The 18,401-nt window shown below is 44.7% G+C and overlaps 2 protein-coding genes across 3 annotated transcripts; both read left to right on the forward strand.

Moving 5' to 3' along the window:
- Positions 1 to 18: 18 nt before the first annotated feature.
- On the forward strand, positions 19 to 11,777 carry LOC125738931 (cAMP-dependent protein kinase type II-beta regulatory subunit-like). The gene is made up of 11 exons (XM_049008462.1): positions 19 to 1,401; positions 3,032 to 3,067; positions 7,077 to 7,129; positions 7,474 to 7,557; positions 8,108 to 8,214; positions 8,387 to 8,540; positions 9,138 to 9,239; positions 9,350 to 9,424; positions 9,597 to 9,665; positions 9,936 to 10,071; positions 10,205 to 11,777. The coding sequence occupies exons 1-11, from the start codon at positions 1,137 to 1,139 to the stop codon at positions 10,336 to 10,338; spliced, it is 1,215 nt and encodes a 404-aa protein (XP_048864419.1). The 5' UTR covers positions 19 to 1,136; the 3' UTR covers positions 10,339 to 11,777.
- A 397-nt stretch (positions 11,778 to 12,174) lies between these two features.
- LOC125738706 (HMG box-containing protein 1-like) lies at positions 12,175 to 18,005 on the forward strand. Of its 2 annotated transcripts, none has more exons than XM_049007908.1 (11): positions 12,175 to 12,268; positions 13,464 to 13,614; positions 13,800 to 13,983; positions 14,496 to 14,622; positions 14,730 to 14,841; positions 15,244 to 15,347; positions 15,824 to 15,980; positions 16,288 to 16,432; positions 16,682 to 16,969; positions 17,183 to 17,324; positions 17,511 to 18,005. In XM_049007908.1, exons 1-11 carry the CDS (start codon positions 12,254 to 12,256, stop codon positions 17,526 to 17,528), a joined length of 1,443 nt encoding a protein of 480 aa, XP_048863865.1. In that variant the 5' UTR covers positions 12,175 to 12,253; the 3' UTR covers positions 17,529 to 18,005. The 2 variants fall into 2 exon arrangements, with proteins under 2 accessions (XP_048863865.1, XP_048863866.1); XM_049007909.1 differs by having other exon boundaries at positions 14,499 to 14,622.
- Positions 18,006 to 18,401: the final 396 nt, after the last annotated feature.

Here is an 18,401-nt window from a genome sequence, read left to right on the forward strand (position 1 = left end):
AATCTGCCAAGCTATTTTCTTTTCCCAAAAAACGGAACACTGCTTATAATAATTCCTCCTTTAAAGTCGGCCGCAGGTTCAGCTGACAGACCGGGATCACAGCCCTCTATGCCCCCATTACAGGACAAAAGAGACTGGGACAGAGAGAGGTCAGTGCAGTGAGTATACAGACCCCACAACCTGGTAGGAATCCTGGGTGAACACTGCTGCTTACATTCCTCTCATGAGATTTTTTCACTGCACAGGCTGCATATCTTATAACATGTTAATCAGACATACAGACAATGAGAAAGCAATCAGGGATTCAATAATTAAGACATTTCGAACATTAATTCTGGATTTTCTCCAGGAATTGTAATCGTCAATCGGTCCTTACATTTACTGTTTATCACTACTGCTTCATTTACTCCTAGTATCATCAGATACCTGGCAGATTTAAAGGGGTCGATCTACTTAAGATACTTTTCTAAATTAGAAAATGCTTTTCATTCTAAAAAGGAACCCAACAACATATATGAGGAAGAAGTTTTTTTTCCAAATAACATATATGTGGGAAATAAGCATGTAAGTATTTTCCCGAGGAAGAATTTCCCTCTGGTTGAATGAATATATCTTACCTTCCCGTACATTCCAGAAAATCATCAATAGTCAAGGAGTCTGACTTGCTGCAGCAGTATCTTTTGGTCCGCGTATTAACTAAATCAGACAGGACTACGCTTAAATCTGTAATTATACATAAGAGCCGTGCAGGTTTAAAACATTAGTCCTAATTTGTCTTATTCCTCTTAACACCGATGACCCGATTCGGCCACGCCGTGTCCGGCTGGCATACGCATTTGCTGGATGGGAGTTGCCATGGTTTCCGGGGTCACATGCGTGCCGCTGTCGTAGCCCGCAGAAAAAGATGCTACACTTTCCAGAGCCATTTCCACTGAGCCAGAAGGCAGCACTCACTTACCGATAGATATCCGCCAATGGAGAATCTACTGTAATGCTGCATAGTCTGTGTTATTTTACAGCTCAGAAATCGCCACAAATCAGTGCTCAGAAATTTTTGGTCGGGAAGCATTTAGACGACGATAAACCACGAAAAGCCGCATTTTGATTTCTGATTTCTCCTGCGACTGCCGACAGGAATGAGTATTGAAATCCCCGAAGGACTGACGGAGCTCTTGCAAAGCTTTACCCTGGAGGTGCTGAGGAAGCAGCCCGCAGATCTGCTAGAGTTCGCGCTGCAGTATTTCACTCAGTTAAGGGAAAGGGATATCAAAAGGGGCGCTTTCGGTAATGACAACAATTCGGCTGCCAGGTCTGGAAAGGCAGTCAACTTTGTCGAAGAAGCAATGCAGATCGATTCAGAAAATGGGGAGGATGACGAGGAGGACGACGAGGAATTCGTAGGTAACCGATTAACTGATTTTTAAATTTTTTTATTTTGCTTGTGAAATGATTACAGTAATAATGTAGATTTTCTTTCAAGTAATTTTTTCCAGTCTAGCAGTATTCTGCATTTCAGGTGGGAATAAAGAAATGACTATATTTACATCATCAATGCAAAGGTTAGTACGTTACAAATGCGTCTTGTCACCATGACACCTAAGTAAAGGGAAGGCAAGCCCGTTTCTGCATGCCGCAGCGCTGGGATGCCACGGCATTACAGTCTGCCAGTGACCCTTGATGCTCTAAATGAATATGATGGGCACCGTCAAACGCTGCTTCTGACGCGAATCGGCGGCATTTAACACCACACAGCAAATTAACTGTTAGTGATGCGGCACAAGTGACTGAAAAGCATCGTTTGGTAAAAACGCAGTTAGTAGCCTTTACTATTGAATAGCTGCTTCCAGCGAGGGACCCGCAGTGTCCCGTAAGGGTGACGCTGGTGTAACGCTAGTTACGGTGAGCAGCCCCATTTGTGTAATAGGTATAGTGCATGTTAAAACCAGTTATAGGGAGGGTCATGCGTGTCCTAAGACGTTCTCCAGATGCACCAAATGCACTGAATCGCCGGTGTGTGCCAGAAAAGTGCTATCCCAAAAATGTTCCGGTTACTGTTTCAACGTTTTGCCCTGTCATTACACACCGCAGCGGGACTTTTCAGGCATGACAGCCCTGCTACTTTCCGTGGAAAACGATCGGGGAGTCAAAGCCTTTCATTTTCATTTTAAATTCAGCTTGCCGGCGCATTTCCTGTATATACAAACAAGGTTTCACCACAAACGCGCATTTCGTACAGTGTTTCGATCATTATCTTATAAGAAAATGTTACGAGATATGTTATGACTCAGGCCAGCTTTCATTTAACCCGAAATCACCCTGTTATGGACATTCTGTTAAACGATACGTCACTTATTTGTTTTTCTGAGTTATTATCTAATGGGATTATACCCACCAAACCACTTAGACAGGAGCTGGCCACTTGGGAGTTCATTGTGACGATTTTGGGGTGGACGTGTAGCCCCAACAGGCCAATTTAATTTGGATTCATTCTCCACCACCACCCGTCCCCCCCCCCCCCCAAAAAAAAACGAGAAAAATCTTTGTATTGAAATGATGAAGTCGTGCCCCGCCCCCAGTATCTCTGTACTGCACCGCTGAACCTGAAGTTAATATATACAAATATATATATACTTAATGTTCCCTCATTGTTTGGTATCTTAGTTGTTGTTGATTGACGTATCTTGTTATAAAGATAAATGTGTAATTGACGTGGCAAATCCTCAATGTTCGTCATGGTTTCAAAAAGCCACATCGCATCCCTATAGACCAGCAGCACCCCCAACGCCGATTAACGAGTCAGGTTACCAAATTCCCAAAAGGTAAGCTAAAATCACGCGCTCATGCCCCCAAATACCTGCCTGTACGCTACTACAGATCCAGACGGAAACCTGAGATTGGTAACGTAACACCGAAGGGTTATCAAAGGCTCATAAACTGAGATTTATTTGTTTAATTATTTACTTGCATAAAACGTTTTGACCCTGCATGCGATCAGATACTGCATCTAATCTAAATCTGCTTTATTTTCCAGCTCCTGTGATCAACAGATTCACAAGACGTGCTTCCGGTAAGTATGATTTGTGCTACTGTGTATTTTAAACGTAGTAGCATCGTGGGTTACTAGATAAACCGGCCCGTTAAATCAGAAGGAGCGATTCACCCATCTAGGAGACACCATACACCATGTTTTAGCATTTGATTTAAACGCATAAATCATACTGAAATGCAGCATCTTGTAAAATTCATATTGCCAGTAATGTAATTTCAATTTAATAAATGAGTACTGTGTCCTGTTTCCATTGAATCAGGTTATACTTTCATACTGAGATGTTTTAAATTCGCAGTTCTGCTTTGCATGGAACACGTCTGATGTTTTGCTGTTCTCCTATTGAACATTGTTGCCATTAAGGCTAGTTTTTTTTTAATGACACTTATGACGTCAGACTCCTTTGGTCAGGGCATTTTCCTTTTAAGGAGTTAGGGGGCGGGCAAGGGCTGGTTCAACACTGCCAGACAATAGCGGTAATGACATATAAAATAGTGATTTTTGATAAGAAAAATGAATGAACAGCACAAACTGAGGTGGCATAGTCAAGGACCAAAACATACATAAGCATCGGTAACTGGTGGGAACTATTAAGAAGACATACCAATTTAATTAGTAGCCTGATGCCTCTTTACGTTCCCTGAATGCTCTTAAGTTGCACTTCTGCTCCTTAGGTTATTGCTATGTTTATAACACATTGTGTAGCTCCTGCTCTAATACTGCTTACACTCGTACCTGGGCTTTCACCGGAAGATCGGCCTAGCTGTACTTGCGCCTAGTTGACTCCTCGAGAGTGTGTTTGTTTGCAATGTGACATTCGGCTATTTTGTACGTCGCTCAGGACAAAAGCATCTGTTAAATATGTTACATGGAAAATGATGTAAACACAAAAAAACACCCAAATCGCATTCCTTTCTTACAGGTGTGCAGACATAAATAAACTGTAGAGACCTTTCTTATTATTTATCAGATGCAACATACGTTTTTGTTTGTTGAGAAAGCATGGTCAAACAGTCCCAGGGCAAGTGGAAGGATAAGGGCTTTGCTCATCAGCATCATGCTGGAACCACCTGCTGGCAGTGGGATGTGAACCGGTGACTTTTAGATCACAGACACCATGTCCCAGCATGCCGAGCTAGACCCCCCCCCCACCCTAAAACGATGTGGGGAGTGTTTACATCTCAAGCCTGAACTCCACGCCACCTGTTCGGGTTAAGGTTAGACCCTGCCGTTCTCCCTTACACCGCTACGTCACTCGCAGTGTGGTAAAATGCCACTGGGGGCCAGGGGGAGTGTTTACTGGATGAGTGCACACAGAATTCCTGCCAGGTACCCAGTGGCCATGTGGCCACCCAAGGGTGACAGACGATTACAAACTCCTTAAGTGGGTCAGAGAGAAGGAGTCTGGAGGAAGTGAATTCCAGCCATTTTAAGGAGAGTTAGCCTCACAAAGCACAGCTGTTTTCTGCTGCAGATAATCACAGACTTTAGCATTAGCTTCCCAGTCCGCTTGACCGCGAGCACAAGAACGCACACGAGAATGTTTTTCATTAAAAAAATCAAGCACGGCCAAGTCATTTTAGACTTCCAGGAAGTTGGCTGCGTTGTTCTGACTAGATCCATAATTTCAGCACCTTTATAGGCCAAACCAACAGGCACTGGATCAATCCATCTGCAGTCATTAAGAAATACATCCAAGAATATGGAAAGTCATGGAGAGCAGCCACCTTCTTCAGTGATATGCAGTTACGGTAGCTGTGCCACTGATATAAAGCCTTTCTTCCCCTTTGTTGTATTTCACTTACCCTTCTGCTGGGTGCCGCATTAAATATCCCAGGAATCTGCTCACATTTGCGGAGCCCAGGAAGTTTGCTCGCTCCAGGTGACGTGAAATGACATCAGACCAAGTGTCCCGTTGCAGATTTCGCCCAAGATGACGGTTATACTTCCCACTGAGTGAGGGAATATTGATCTGAAACAAAGATCTTTTGCTGTAGTCATCACTATCTGGACACTCATAGCAGGCGCAGACTTACTTAGCTTTCATCTGCCCTAAAGAGCCTTGACTTTGGGCTGCAGTTCTGCGGCCCATATGCTCAGAAAGGTTCCCTTCTATATTAACTTAGAGTTACATACAAAAATATAAATGCACATAGTGTAGAACATTCCAACATGCAGACTCAACCCTGTAGACTACAGACACAATCCAATGAGCAGACCACTGATACAACCCTCCAATCAGCTGCACTCCACTGTAACAACCCAACCAACCAGATGTCACGCTACTACAAACCATCCAATCATTTCTATGCCACTGGCAGAATCATCTCTAGAGACATGAGTCCGATCGCAGCAGTGTTACCAGTAGTCTGATTTAGATGAGTTACAGCCAGACTAATATAAAAACCTTTGCATCCAAGAAAAGTGCCTTAAAAACCAATTAGGGGCTATAGGACTAAGTTGCTCATTTGGCACCGACTGTTTGAGGTTGTGCTGGATAATGGTGCATTTGGCCCATTTATTAATGCACCACCTCCCCAAATCAAATGGCTGTTTCCCTTCAGAATGTGGAAAGTCCTCCGTGGGTCTGTGGAGCTCCACCTTTAGCTCATGTGTTTGATCCATCATCCTGACGTGTTTGGGATGAATTCTGCTTTTATTTCCTTCCTGCTTTCTCTCAGACGGAGGTGTCATCATTAGAAATGGTTTCTTGATAAAATGTCTGTTTTTCGGTCTTATTACACATGGGTTTATAAAAGGGCAGCACTGAGTATCCGCACTGCTTAAACTCAGTTCTTTTCATTTCGCAAGATTTCATTTTTCTTGACCTTTTTTTCCTTGACACTGTGTTCTGGCAAAGATTCCTTATTTTAGTCACGAGCAGAACAGAGACATGTGTTTTAAATGATCTGTTTAAAATACTGGAAGTGAATATATTTCTTTCGCAAGAGCACTATGATCTTACGTTTTCCGGGAGGATCCAGAATGTAGTTATTTTAATTTCAATAAATGGACATCGATTGTGACTTAAGGGGGTGAAATCAGCGCTTACACGGTTTCTGACTGATATATGGTTTTATTAAGGTAGTTATTTTCACTGCATATGATGGGAAACCGTACATCTGCCAGTTTGAACTACTACAGAAATATTTTTCTCTAAAGAAATCGCAGCATCACAAATCAGTCTGAAACCAAAAGCCGGGGAACCTTAAGGCTACTTGAAATTATTAACAGAACCATACATTAGGAAAAGCCAGACATGCAGAAACCTCCAAACTTAAGAGAAGACAGCCAAGTTCTGGCAGAGGAATAGGAAATAAATGATGGGGACGGTATTTCTGAGTAGAAGTGAAAATATTTACTATATGTCTGATTTTTAAGAAGTCAATCTGTCATCTGGTGAGTCTTTTCGCAGTTCTGTTTGAGTATCGTTAAGTGTCTATTAACAGTAAGATTACAGGACGACGGAAGAGGTTTTCACCTGCAAAATCTCACTGTTTAAAGTACAATATATGGCATGTGGGCAAAAGTTAATCACTCTGCTGGAGAGCAATCAAATCACCAGCAGGGCCATTGTGCTGAGTATGTGTACATTTACAGTACAGTACTGGTGCGCCCCTTACTGGCCACTGAATAAGGTTCTGTTTACTGCAAACAGCAAGCACATAAATGTCAGATAGACTCCATGAGGACATTTTAGCTGAAATGCTGTGTGAGCCTTAAACCAAGGCCTTGCCTTTGGCAAAGCCCCCTGTTGGGTGTTTCAGCTAAACCGCCATCCAGGGATGTCATCTCACACACAGAAACTGGACTCACTCCTCTTCCCCAGTTTGCAGTATGCAAACTGGACTCACTCCCCTCTCCCTGGTTACAATATGCAAACTGGACTCACTCCTATTTCCCTGGATTGCAGTATGCAAACTGGATTCACTCCTATTTCCCTAGATTGCAGTATGCACACTGGATTCACTCCTATTTCCCTGGATTGCAGTATGCACACCGGACTCACTCCCCTCTCCCTACTTTGCAGTATGTGCCGAAGCATTCAACCCCGACGAGGACAATGACGACAAGGAGCCCAAGGTAAGAGCAGTGGCACACATGGCTGCATCACCCGGGAAGGGAGTGAACGTAAAATTCAGTGCGACTCCATGTGCTTCCATTTCCCTCGTTTACATCCCCCGACATAATTCCACCACTCTTAACCGTTAAAACACAAGTGTTTAGCAGCTTTTGGTGTGAAATGGCACAGATCACAGATACCGCTTGGCTGTTAAATGTGATGCAAGTTTAAATCTAATGGCCTATTTGCAGCATATTAGAAAAGGCATTAAATTGTTCTTATTAATTTTCATGCCTAAACCCACATTAAGCTACTTTAGTTGTTTTACAGACTAGTAAAAACAAGGTCTCGCGGACTCTTTCAGATCACTCACCCCAAAACAGATGAGCAAAGGCAAAGACTACAGGAAGCGTGCAAAGACATCCTTCTGTTCAAGAACTTAGAGGCGGTAAGCTGAGCACTGGGTCATGGTCCGTCTGAGGTCGCTGTGGAGCCTGGTATTTTCAATTTACATGCTTCAGTAAGACATATTCAGTCTTACTGAGGCAGTCTTACAGAGGCCGAATAACTAGGTGCCTGTAAGTGGCTAATTTGTGCCAATGATCTAATTACACAAATCAATACATTTTTATATAGTGCCTTTCAGAACAGTGTCAGCCAAGGTGCTTTACATGTGTGTGTTGTAATGCATTCCTGCATCATCTATACAGTTAGATGCCAACAGAGTAGAGGAACCAAAAAAGATCGATTGAATCGATTGGCTGGCTGGCCAGCCACCCCCCGGCATGCTGACATTATAGAGTGGGCTTGCTTGCTAAGGGCAAGATGTAAACTGTGGTCAAGGTCAAAGCCATAGTCTATCAGTGAGTCAGTTATCTGTGCAAGCCTCGTGTGAGTCGGCAGATTTCCTGTAGTCAGTCCATGTTTTAATTACTGTAGTCCTACAGTCATGCTCCAAAGATATATATTATATGTAGCTTTTATTTCCTGGGAAACAGGAACAGATGTCCCAACTTCTGGATGCCATGTTTGAGAAGCTTGTAGAGGCTGGGGAACATATCATAGATCAGGATGATGATGGTGATAACTTCTACGTCATTGAAAGGTGGGACTATCAGAACTGCTCTGGTTTGGTCGGTAGATCTCTTTCCGCTGGGTAGACACAAAAACATCAATGCTAGTCTTTATCCATCTTTAATCATAATTTTGACTTCAATATTTATCGGTGGGATGGTGTGGCACTAGAGAGTGTTAAACCTTCCTGCTGCCTTTTTCAGGGGGACATTCAATATCTTTGTGAAGGTCGATGGTGTGGAACTTTCCGTGGGGACATACGACAACCGGGGGAGTTTTGGGGAACTGGCACTCATGTACAACACTGGCAGGGCTGCCACCATCGTGGCTACCTCTGCTGGAGCCCTCTGGTGCCTGGTGAGTTCACACTCATTCCCTCACATGGTCAAAAACAGACCGGTGATACCATAATATTCACAGAGTGCTGCTTCTTTAAGAACGATGCTGGAAACGGAATGAGGAAATGATCGTACAATGAAATATGCAAGACGGCACATTTCCTAAAGGCGAATACAAGTTTAAACATTGCATGCATTGTCATCGAAACATATCGAGACTTGCAGGACACGTCCACTTTCAGGATTGTTGTTTTTGGGACACCATTCAAAAAGTCTTCTGTACGGTTTCGAGACCATTTGTAAGGTTTGCCGCCCCATCATGAGATGTTTCATAGTTTGTGCTGAACACACTGGGCAGCATAGGCCGGATTTCTTGTTAGAGACTACCTATCTTTGATTTTCTTTCTTTTCATGGTGTCACTGGGATACGATCGCTTTTGCATATAGCATCGACGTTAGCTAGCAAGGAGAGTCAGATGAGCGGAGCTAACTAGCCGGTTAGCAGAACACGCTGCTTCAGCATCTCCTAAAGAAGGAACCTCATGGGACCCCATGCAAATATGCAGTTTGAGTGTTGAACACCCATACCATGCTACATGTGGATCTCACAATGCAGGACAGACTTACGTTCAGGAGGATCATCGTGAAGAACAACGCCAAGCGGCGGAAGACATACGAGGCGTTCATTGAGACTCTTCCGCTCCTCAAGTCCTTGGAGGTGAGCGTGGCTGCCTATGCTCGGTACTCTTAAAGCTCCATCCTGTATTTTAGGAAAAGGGAGGAGAAAAAGCAAACATGTGAAATGCTTGTCCTTTATTTCCGACACAGCCGTCGGAGAGAATGAAGGTTGTTGATGTGCTGTCCACCAAAGTTTACAGCAGCGGAGAACAGATCATTTCTCAGGTTACGTTCACACATTCAGGCAACTTGGGCGCTTGCTCGCATTGTGACGCCGTTGCATAATTTGTGGCGATTGATGCCATGGACCCAGTTGGGCTCCTGAGCCTGCCAAGCGGCGCTAAATGCTAAGCTGTCAGCGAGAGTGCGAAATGTGACAGTTTGTGTCCTCATTCAGGGAGATACAGCTGATTGCTTCTACATTGTGGAGTCTGGACAAGTTAGAATAACCATGAAAAGAAACCAGGTAGGACTGACCTTAGCCTTGAACTGTGGTTGTTAATGTTTGATGTTTGGATGTACTATAGGTAGCATAGTGCGCACAAGGCCTGAGGGCCTGGAGAATATTTTGCATGGAGGATTTGCTACACAGCACCAAAAATTAAACCTAGAAATACACAGCTAAAAGTTTTCTTTTCAGTTACAGATTATGCTCAGGTAAGACCGCTTACAGCTATTCTGTTAACATACTGTGTTCTGTCACATGGTGGTTTTATGGCTATCCGACATCTTCCAGTCGAAGAAGGACCTTGAAAACGGAGAAGTGGACATTGCCAAATGCTCCAGAGGACAGTACTTCGGGGAATTGGCATTGGTCACCAACAAGCCTCGAGCCGCCTCAGCATACGCTGTAGACAACGTGAAATGCTTAGGTACTGACACATCAGTCTGTTCTCAAAGGGTTATCATCAGAGGGTTCCTCTTAATACCCTCCTTACATCCTCACCTTGTCTTCCGGAAGCATGTGCCTTATGCCTTGGTGTCGTGATTCTTTGATCTTCACAGTGATGGATATCAAGGCCTTTGAGAGGCTCCTGGGCCCCTGCATGGACATCATGAAGAGGAACATAGCAAACTATGAGGAGCAGCTAGTCACCTTGTTTGGAAGCCAAACGGACACTGAGGACAAAAACCTATGAGTGCTGCCGGCACAGACGGAAACGGAGGAACCACCACTAGCAAGAAGGGCGAGCGGTGAACTTCCCGTAACCAAGGATTCTCCCGTTGTCGTCTTTGGATGCACAAAATCCAAAACAAACAATAAATATTTTGAGGCATTGCAGCCATATTATATTGGCGCACTTCCAGACGGGAAGTGGGAATGCTTTAATGGACGTTCACTGTTGCAATGATCTCCTGTGATTTCCTCCGTGACGTGGCATCAAAACAGTGTCAATGCATCTCCGGAGTGTTACTCTTTTCCACCTATAGTCATCAATTGCTCTGATTTACCTCACTGATATAGTATTACTACTTAAATCCACTCCTATCCAATACCGACAGTGTTAAAAAATTGACAAATACTGTTAAATCTTGTTAATGTCCTGTTGATTCTATTTTAATGTGTTTCATTAAAAAAAGAAGAAAAAAAAAACAACTTTCCTTCACGTAAAACCACAAAGGTAGATTTATACATTTAATAAGCCATCTTTGATGCCACGTGAGACTTAATATTCATTATATAACAGCGTATTACATAACTTGCTCATGTAATTTAAGACATGCCTTGAGTTATTTTTCATGCCTCTAGACTGTTCGGTGCGATTTTTACTGCCCGTGGCGTACTTGATGGCTGTGTGACATATCACAGTTGCCTAAGACACGACGAGGCTTCCTATTGTTTCTCTGGCAAAAGTATGCTTTTGATATAATTACCTCTGTGACTGTTCAATATAAAATTTGGCATAATCGCAAAAACAGGAAACGTGCACTTTTTTCCCATCGCATTTTAGCTTTAGCGGCAGCTTACACGGTGGACATTTGCCCAGAGCATCCATGCACGCTATACTTGAATTTTGAATTATCCTTGGTTCATTTAGTATGAATTTTAAGTGAACATTTAAAATGTGCTTACAAGGTCCGTGGCTTTACCTCACAGTTAATTTGCCTTTTCGTATCAGGTTCTCATAAATGTATGTTTGGTCGAGAAACCGGCAACTCACATCCATTTAACACCACCATGACGAAGTGTAGCAATCCCCTGAATATCATTTTTGGTTTTCGCTCATTTACTGGGTTATTATTGCCTACCTCTGCGAACTGATACCAACACCTTTGTTGCTGGCACTGTTCACGCAAACTCCTTTCTGGACAAGCATCTGTAATTCATTGCTTTGTTATGTAACTATATTATTTAATGTTTAGAGTGTAGCCTATTTAAACAGCATTGTATGATTAATGATGATCTTCTTTTTAAAGTTGACTACCCCCATTTCTATATATGGAATATTGTAAAAATCCCATGATTTCAGATTGTGTTAGCAGCGCTTTCCCCTGTAATCTTTAAAGGTCTAAAGACTTGAGTGCCGGGATATTTTCAATATTATACCGTTTGATTATATTGAATTTTCATTACAATAAAATGCGGTTTTCTAATAAAACGCTGGTGATCCTATATTTAATAGCCTAAAACAGCTGAATCTCTTAATTGATCTTAGAAGCACTGGCCACTTAGAACTACACATGCAAACATAAATGGGGAAAAACACAAGAACTAAAAACACGAACATGGTCGAGGTAACCCTTAACAGAATATCGTTTGAGTAATTTCCCAATGTGGCGTAATACTTGCAGTCAATTTCATTTTCGGGGTCTTTAATAATATATTAATCTGGGGGAGTGGCTTAGCCTTTTGACCATTTAACGGCAAAGGAATGATGAGTGACATACAATGAAGTCAATGAACGTGAAGAAAAACAAACACCTCCAACGGCATCATGCCGCTCAACCAATCGCTGGAAAGCACTCCTGTACATTGACATCTGACCAAACCAATAAGGTTTCCGGTCTGCAGTAATTGTCCCCTCCTTTTGAGAGAATGTCACAGATTCTGTAATGGCGACGGGTTTGGTAAGTAACTAGGAAAGTTAGAAACAAACAGAAACAAAACGATACAACTAAGAGAAACGAACTCTTCTATAAGCAGTGGACTTGTGTCGGATAAAAGCGGAAGACTGACACTGATTGCATCGACTGTCATTGGTGACGCTTGCCATAATGTCATTTTAAGATTTCAGTTTGTGTTCTTTTGTGCTTCGTAATGTTAATGGTTATAAAGAAACTCACCGTCGCTTATAATTCGGACGCAGCTGACACTTTCAGAAAGTATTGTATCCCTTTCATTCATTTACCGTTGTGTTTGACAGGTGGACGTAGACCGTCAACTTCATTGTGCGTGTTTGTTGTCTTACTCGTTTAAAAACTACATGTTTTTAAAGTTATGTTTTGTTGTGCATCCACGGTTAACAAAACAATTACGCGTCTTTTAATATTGGGAGAACTTCGCAGTTAATTCACCGCCATTCTTTTGTCAAAAGAGCTTGTCACTGCTATTTTTATGTAATAAAAACTGGAAATAATTGGAACTGAACAGGGACTCAATGAAAACAGATGTTGCGTCCGAATTCATTTATAATGCAGTAAACGAATAAAACTTTTTCCAAAAATAAAACTCTCTCTCAGAACAAAAGACGCACGCTCATTAATATCGTGTCATTAATCGTGTGCGGTTCGCCAGTCGACACTTTATTGTATAAGAGAGACGACGGGCTGTATCGTCATTGACTAGTTTTTGTTACGCAGTGTTGAATGAATGACCGGAGGGGCGCATGCGCGAGCCTCGCGTTTATAAACAGGGCTCGCGTGCTGAGTCACGTGATGGCCTCTGCCTGCCATTAGGTGGTCTTCAATTTTTTAAAATGCATCATTAAAAAAATTAAACAAAACACAAAATCATCTTAATGTGCCCTGTCAGTTGTTTGTGGACCGGTATATATTTTTTACAAGACCAGAAACTTTTCAACAATGCATAATTCATTGCTAAAGTTCACATGTTAGACGACCATTCCTACCGCTGTTTGCTCTAACATTATGTAACCCTCAACCCATACGAATGACCTTTCTGGCGCCGGGATTGACTGTTTATGTAATCACTCACTATACTGTCATTGCCTCACATTACTGCCTGCCCTTGTCTGACATGGCTGCCGGCTAGGACTGAGGTTTTTCTGTGCTTGCTGCCGACATCTACGGGCTGTCGTTGCAGTCACAGTGCAATATGGTGTGGGAGGTGAAGCCTCAACTGGTTCCTGACAGAAGAGAGCGAACCCAGCTGGTAAAAGTGCAGGATGGCACAAGGACAGACATACCAGAGTGCAAAGGAGACCTGCAACGCTCTCCTGGACGAGAGGAGTGTGGTAAATATTGGAAGACACTCTCAGCTGGTCACACAGACACACAGGGACAACTGTAGTGAGATAACCAACCAGCTGACTGAACATGGGTGGGGTTAGAAGTATCTTAAAGGGACAGGTTCCAATTTCATAATTTCAAGTCCCTAGACATCCTGCACCTTGGTGGTGCTCTTTCCTGTTCCTCTCAGATGATCTGCCAGACCTAAAGGAGGTCCTGGAAAGCAGAGAATCGCCAGAGGTGTTCCAGGTCGCAGCGGGAGTGTCCCACCACGAGCAGCAGGGGGACGCCCCCAATGCTGGCTGGCTGACAGAGCTAGCTAACATCGCCACGAGCCCCCAGAGCCCCCTTCTGCAGGGCCTCGCCTGCGAAAGGTCAGCGCACTCTTCATCTGATCCTGTCCCATTTTGAACAAACCCTGGGAAAGGCTTCCCTCCAGTACCAAAACCCATCATCTCACATGCGGCCAGTCCCCTCCACGTTCAGTTGAGAGCCCAGGGTCGGCCCAACTTGGAGCAGTTGGGGTTAAGGGCCTTGCTCAGGGGCCCCAATGTTGAAATCAGTCTGCCAACCAAAGGATTTGACCTGGTGATCTTCCGATCGCAGGCACAGAGGCTCAGCTCAGAGAGCGAGACACTCAGGGGTTAAATCAGAATCAGAGAGGAGGGGCGGCCCAGTCAGGTACAGAGCAGGGTGGGTCCTGAATAAGCCGCTCTGTACTTTACTTTATTAGTTGTCATATGTATTTATGATCACAGTCTTGGTCATCACTACATTTGAAACACCATCCTGAAAACAGCCAGAAACGATGTAAACTCCTTCACTCTTACGTCCCAGTCCTGCAAATCCCTAACCCTACTGATACACCCTCCCTCTTGTGTCAAAGCAGACCCTCCTCTGTCCACATCTTCAGCACCAGCAACAGTTTACATTCCTACGCTCGCATGCCCCCAGCCCCCAGCAGCACGCCAAGGTCGTCCCGGAGCCAACGGAAGTCACGGATGCGAACACGGGTATGACCTCTTACCCTGCCACAACGACTGGCCCGGCCAGCACGTATGACAGACCCTAAAGTGACCCGTATAGCTGCCTGATCTGACACCATCTCTATACTGGCCAGGCGAGTGGAGTGAGGGACCCTGGGCCTTCCTGTACCCCATTGCCGACAGGTGACAATGACATGGGCTGGTCCCATTCCTGGCCCTCTGCAGTTTGGCACTGTTTCCTGAAAGGTAGGTGCCTTATTCTGTCTGGCGAATTCAATAAACTCACTTTAGGTTTCCCTCCTACCTCTGATTTGTGCAAAATTCAGCAATCATTTGATGGATCTCTAAGCCATCTTTCTGCAGAAGCCACTCGCCGTGGCCTCTGGTTACGAACAGGTAGCATTAATGTCTAATTTACCACCTAATATTTAACATGAAGGAATTGGGTCCCCCTGCTGATGAAATAGGGGTGTGACACCACCATTGCATTGAAGCATGTTGCAGCATCAAAGCAGCTGAAAATTTTCAAGGGAGGTATATTCTCACTGGTGGGGAATAGGACAGGAGTGGGGATGCAGAGGCTGTTTTTAGTCAGCAGCATTAAGAAAAGGAGGGATTAACCTGTGGGTGGGCTGGTGTCCTCCCCAGGCACACGACTCTACTTCCACAAGGGGCCTGGTGAGGGCTGGCAGGTTGCTGAGGACTTGGGGAGCCAGACAGAGGAGCTGGGCGCTGAGGGAGACTCCAGGAAGGTACAACCTTCGCGGAAGGAGAGAAAGAACGTAAAAGTTCCAACTCAGATTGTTTTACCCGCCTTCCCTAAACGGTCTAAATGCCGTCTTCCACATCTACCCAATTTCTGTTTGAAGGAAATGATTTAATATGTCGCACATTTCTATGTCTCTATGGGGGAACTGAGAGCCATTATGAATGTAACAGTCTTAAGCAGAGCTCAGATGATTCAAATGCCAAGCCCCGCCCCAAGTCCTTTGAAAAGAGGTAATCAGTCTAATTAAACATCAGGGCAATGTCCTATATCGGTGAGTTCTGAAAGAAAGTTCCGTAATGGTCTCGGCGCAGGAGTCCTGCTCAGGAATTGCTCGGTGGTCTCCCCGTCTTTGGTACAGGGGCAGTAACCCTGGGCTGGGGGGTGTCCCTGTCAGCTCTTACCTGTTCCCCGCTACCCTCGTACCCCTGGCCAGCGTCTCTCTGTCTGGGTGTTCTGCAGAGCTACGGTTCTGAAGGCCTGAAGCTTGTGGCCCATGAGGAGACTGTGTCTTTCGGCCAGTCGGTCCTGAAATTGACCTTTGACCCCGGCTTGCCGGAAGACGGCCTCTTGACTGCGGAATGCCGACTGGATCACCCCTTTTACGTCAGAAGTAAAGGTAACAGCAGTGTTAATTCTGATCTGAGTCAACAGTGTTAAACTATTAAAGTAATAAAGGACTTTAGACCATCCACCAAATCTGCACCCTTACCAGTAATAAAGACCCGTCTTTTTCATAAAATGGCTGATTACCTTTGTCTGTATTAACACTGGCAAAGCCCCTCACAGCAGCTGTACATGTTTTTTTTTGTATTTGGCTTTTACTTAGTTTTCAGTCTTAGTCTATTTGACTTTCAATGCTGGTGCATCTAGACTCTCGCCCCACGTGGCATCCCCACTCAGTCCCCCCTCCCCCTTGCCCACAGGTTGGTCCTCTTTCTACCCGAGTCTCACCGCAGTACAGCATGGTATCCCCTGCTATGAGCTGCGCCGGGGAGACCTGTGCCTGCAGCCTGGGCACCCAGATGCCGTCAACGGTGATGACTCCATCGTCTTCGACACCTTCAAGAGGTGGGCGGCCTGGGGCTTGGGTTTGGGGGTCATGCTGGAGGGTTCCCACGCCTTTCCGGAGAAGATGCCCGATTCTCCCTGCATTGTGTGTGTCTATGTGTGTGTCTGGACGGTCTGGGCTTCCCCGAGGATTGGATTGGGAAGCACTGGTTTGGGTTAAAGACCTTGTACATGAGCTGGGCACCACCAACGTTGAGACACCCTCTTTTGGCATGATGTAAAGCCTCCCCCTACCTGCCCATCTTCCAGTTACGCTTTCACTCCTCTGGATTCGTCGGCTGTATATGTGCTGAGCAGCATGGCCCGCCTGCGCAGAGCCTCACCGTCCAGTGAGGGCGCCGTCACCCCTCTCGCTAACAAGATGGAGGAGGGCTCAGAGTGTCCCAGCACATCACCATCCTCTACCAAGAGCCACAGCTCAGGGATGGTCGGCAGGGCCACACCCACCAAATGCAAGCGGCCAATGAATGCCTTCATGCTGTTTGCCAAGAAGTACAGAGTGGAATACACCCAGATGCACCCAGGGAAAGACAACAGGTTTGTTTCCCAGAATCTCTTCCTCAGTTTCGATTTTTCATCTGTTAAGTGGCACATGTCTTGCTTCAGGGGAAGTATCCTAATGAACCTTAAAGTCCGTCCCAGACACCTTTCCACCGGTGTCACATGACCGCCAGGATCCCAAGTGAACATATCTCCTTTCACGCAGTCAGAACATTTTAGGGGTGTGACAAGTGCGACATCTGCCCGCAGGGCCATCAGCGTGATCCTGGGTGACAAGTGGAGGAAGATGAAGAACGAGGAGAGGAAGATGTACACCATGGAGGCCAAAGCCCTGGCGGAGGAGCAGAGGCGTCTCAACCCTGACTGCTGGAAGCGGAGGAGAACAAGTTCGGTAGGAAGCATGTAACCCAGGCCACGCCCACACCAGCCAATCAGTGCCCTTGTCGCTATGGCCAGCAACTATACAGGGCATCTGACGTTAATAGCTTTTATACCTTTATGGTCAATAAACTTGTCCTCACATTCTGATCCAGAGTCAGCGGGGCTGAACAGCCGTCTCCTGCCTCTCTCGTTGCAGGGTTCACAGCACAACTAAGTGCCGATCTCTGCGGACAGAGCTTTCTGGAAGGGTCAGGACTCCCCTGTGATGCTCAGCACACTTTCATATAACATCATTGATACTTTTCAGGAAAATGAGAAACAGATTTTCCGATTTTAATCCCATAATGTAATCCTGCTTTGAATATTTGTACGTTTTAATGACCGAAACGCCTTAATTATCCAAAGCCAGTTTTCCTTCAGGTAATTTACTATTCTAGGGCTGAACCATTAGAGTTTACAGCACTCAGCAATAGAGGGACATTTCCTTTGTAAGGTAAAAAGGAGGAATGCTTTAGCAAAAATAGAGAGAGAGGGGTATGATTCTCAAATATGGTAAATCCTTCTTATGGTCATCTGCAGAAAAGCCAGGGATGGGACGTAGCTTTTAACTTTAATCTGCAATAAAGGCAGGGATGGGACGTAGCTTTTTAACGTTAATCTGCAAGAAAAGCAGGGATGGAACGTAGCTTTTAACGTTAATCTGCAAGAAAGGCAGAGATGGAACGTAGCTTTTAACGTTAATCTGCAAGAAAGGCAGGGATGGAACGTAGCTTTTAACGTTAATCTACAGGAAAGGCAGGAATGGGATTTAGCTTTTAACGTTAATCTGCAGGAAAAGCAGGGATGGGACGTAGCTTTTAACGTTAATCTACGGGAAAGGCAGGAATGGGATGTAGCTTTCAACGTTAATGTGCAGGAAAGGCAGAGGAGGGGCATAGCTTTTAACGTTAATCTGAAGTAAAAGCTGGGAAATCACATTGCTTTTAATATTAGGAAATGTTAGGAAATGCTATTTTTAACATTAATCTGCAGGAAAACGGCACAAGTTCTAATGTTAACCAGCAGGATAGTGAGAAAACGACACAGC

This window comes from Brienomyrus brachyistius, chromosome 3 (assembly GCF_023856365.1).
Source record: "Brienomyrus brachyistius isolate T26 chromosome 3, BBRACH_0.4, whole genome shotgun sequence".
Taxonomy (NCBI): Eukaryota; Metazoa; Chordata; class Actinopteri; order Osteoglossiformes; family Mormyridae; genus Brienomyrus; species Brienomyrus brachyistius.

Coding starts and splice junctions, on each gene's coding strand:
- LOC125738931 (XM_049008462.1), top strand. CDS start 1,137: ATGAGTATTGAAATCCCCGAAGGACTGACGGAGCTCTTGCAAAGCTTT. Junction 8,541..9,137: donor CTGGAGCCCTCTGGTGCCTG/GTGAGTTCACAC, acceptor CTCACAATGCAG/GACAGACTTACGTTCAGGAG. Junction 9,240..9,349: donor CGCTCCTCAAGTCCTTGGAG/GTGAGCGTGGCT, acceptor TTTCCGACACAG/CCGTCGGAGAGAATGAAGGT.
- LOC125738706 (XM_049007908.1), top strand. Junction 13,984..14,495: donor CAGGGCCTCGCCTGCGAAAG/GTCAGCGCACTC, acceptor CTTGTGTCAAAG/CAGACCCTCCTCTGTCCACA. Junction 16,433..16,681: donor GTCTTCGACACCTTCAAGAG/GTGGGCGGCCTG, acceptor CCCATCTTCCAG/TTACGCTTTCACTCCTCTGG.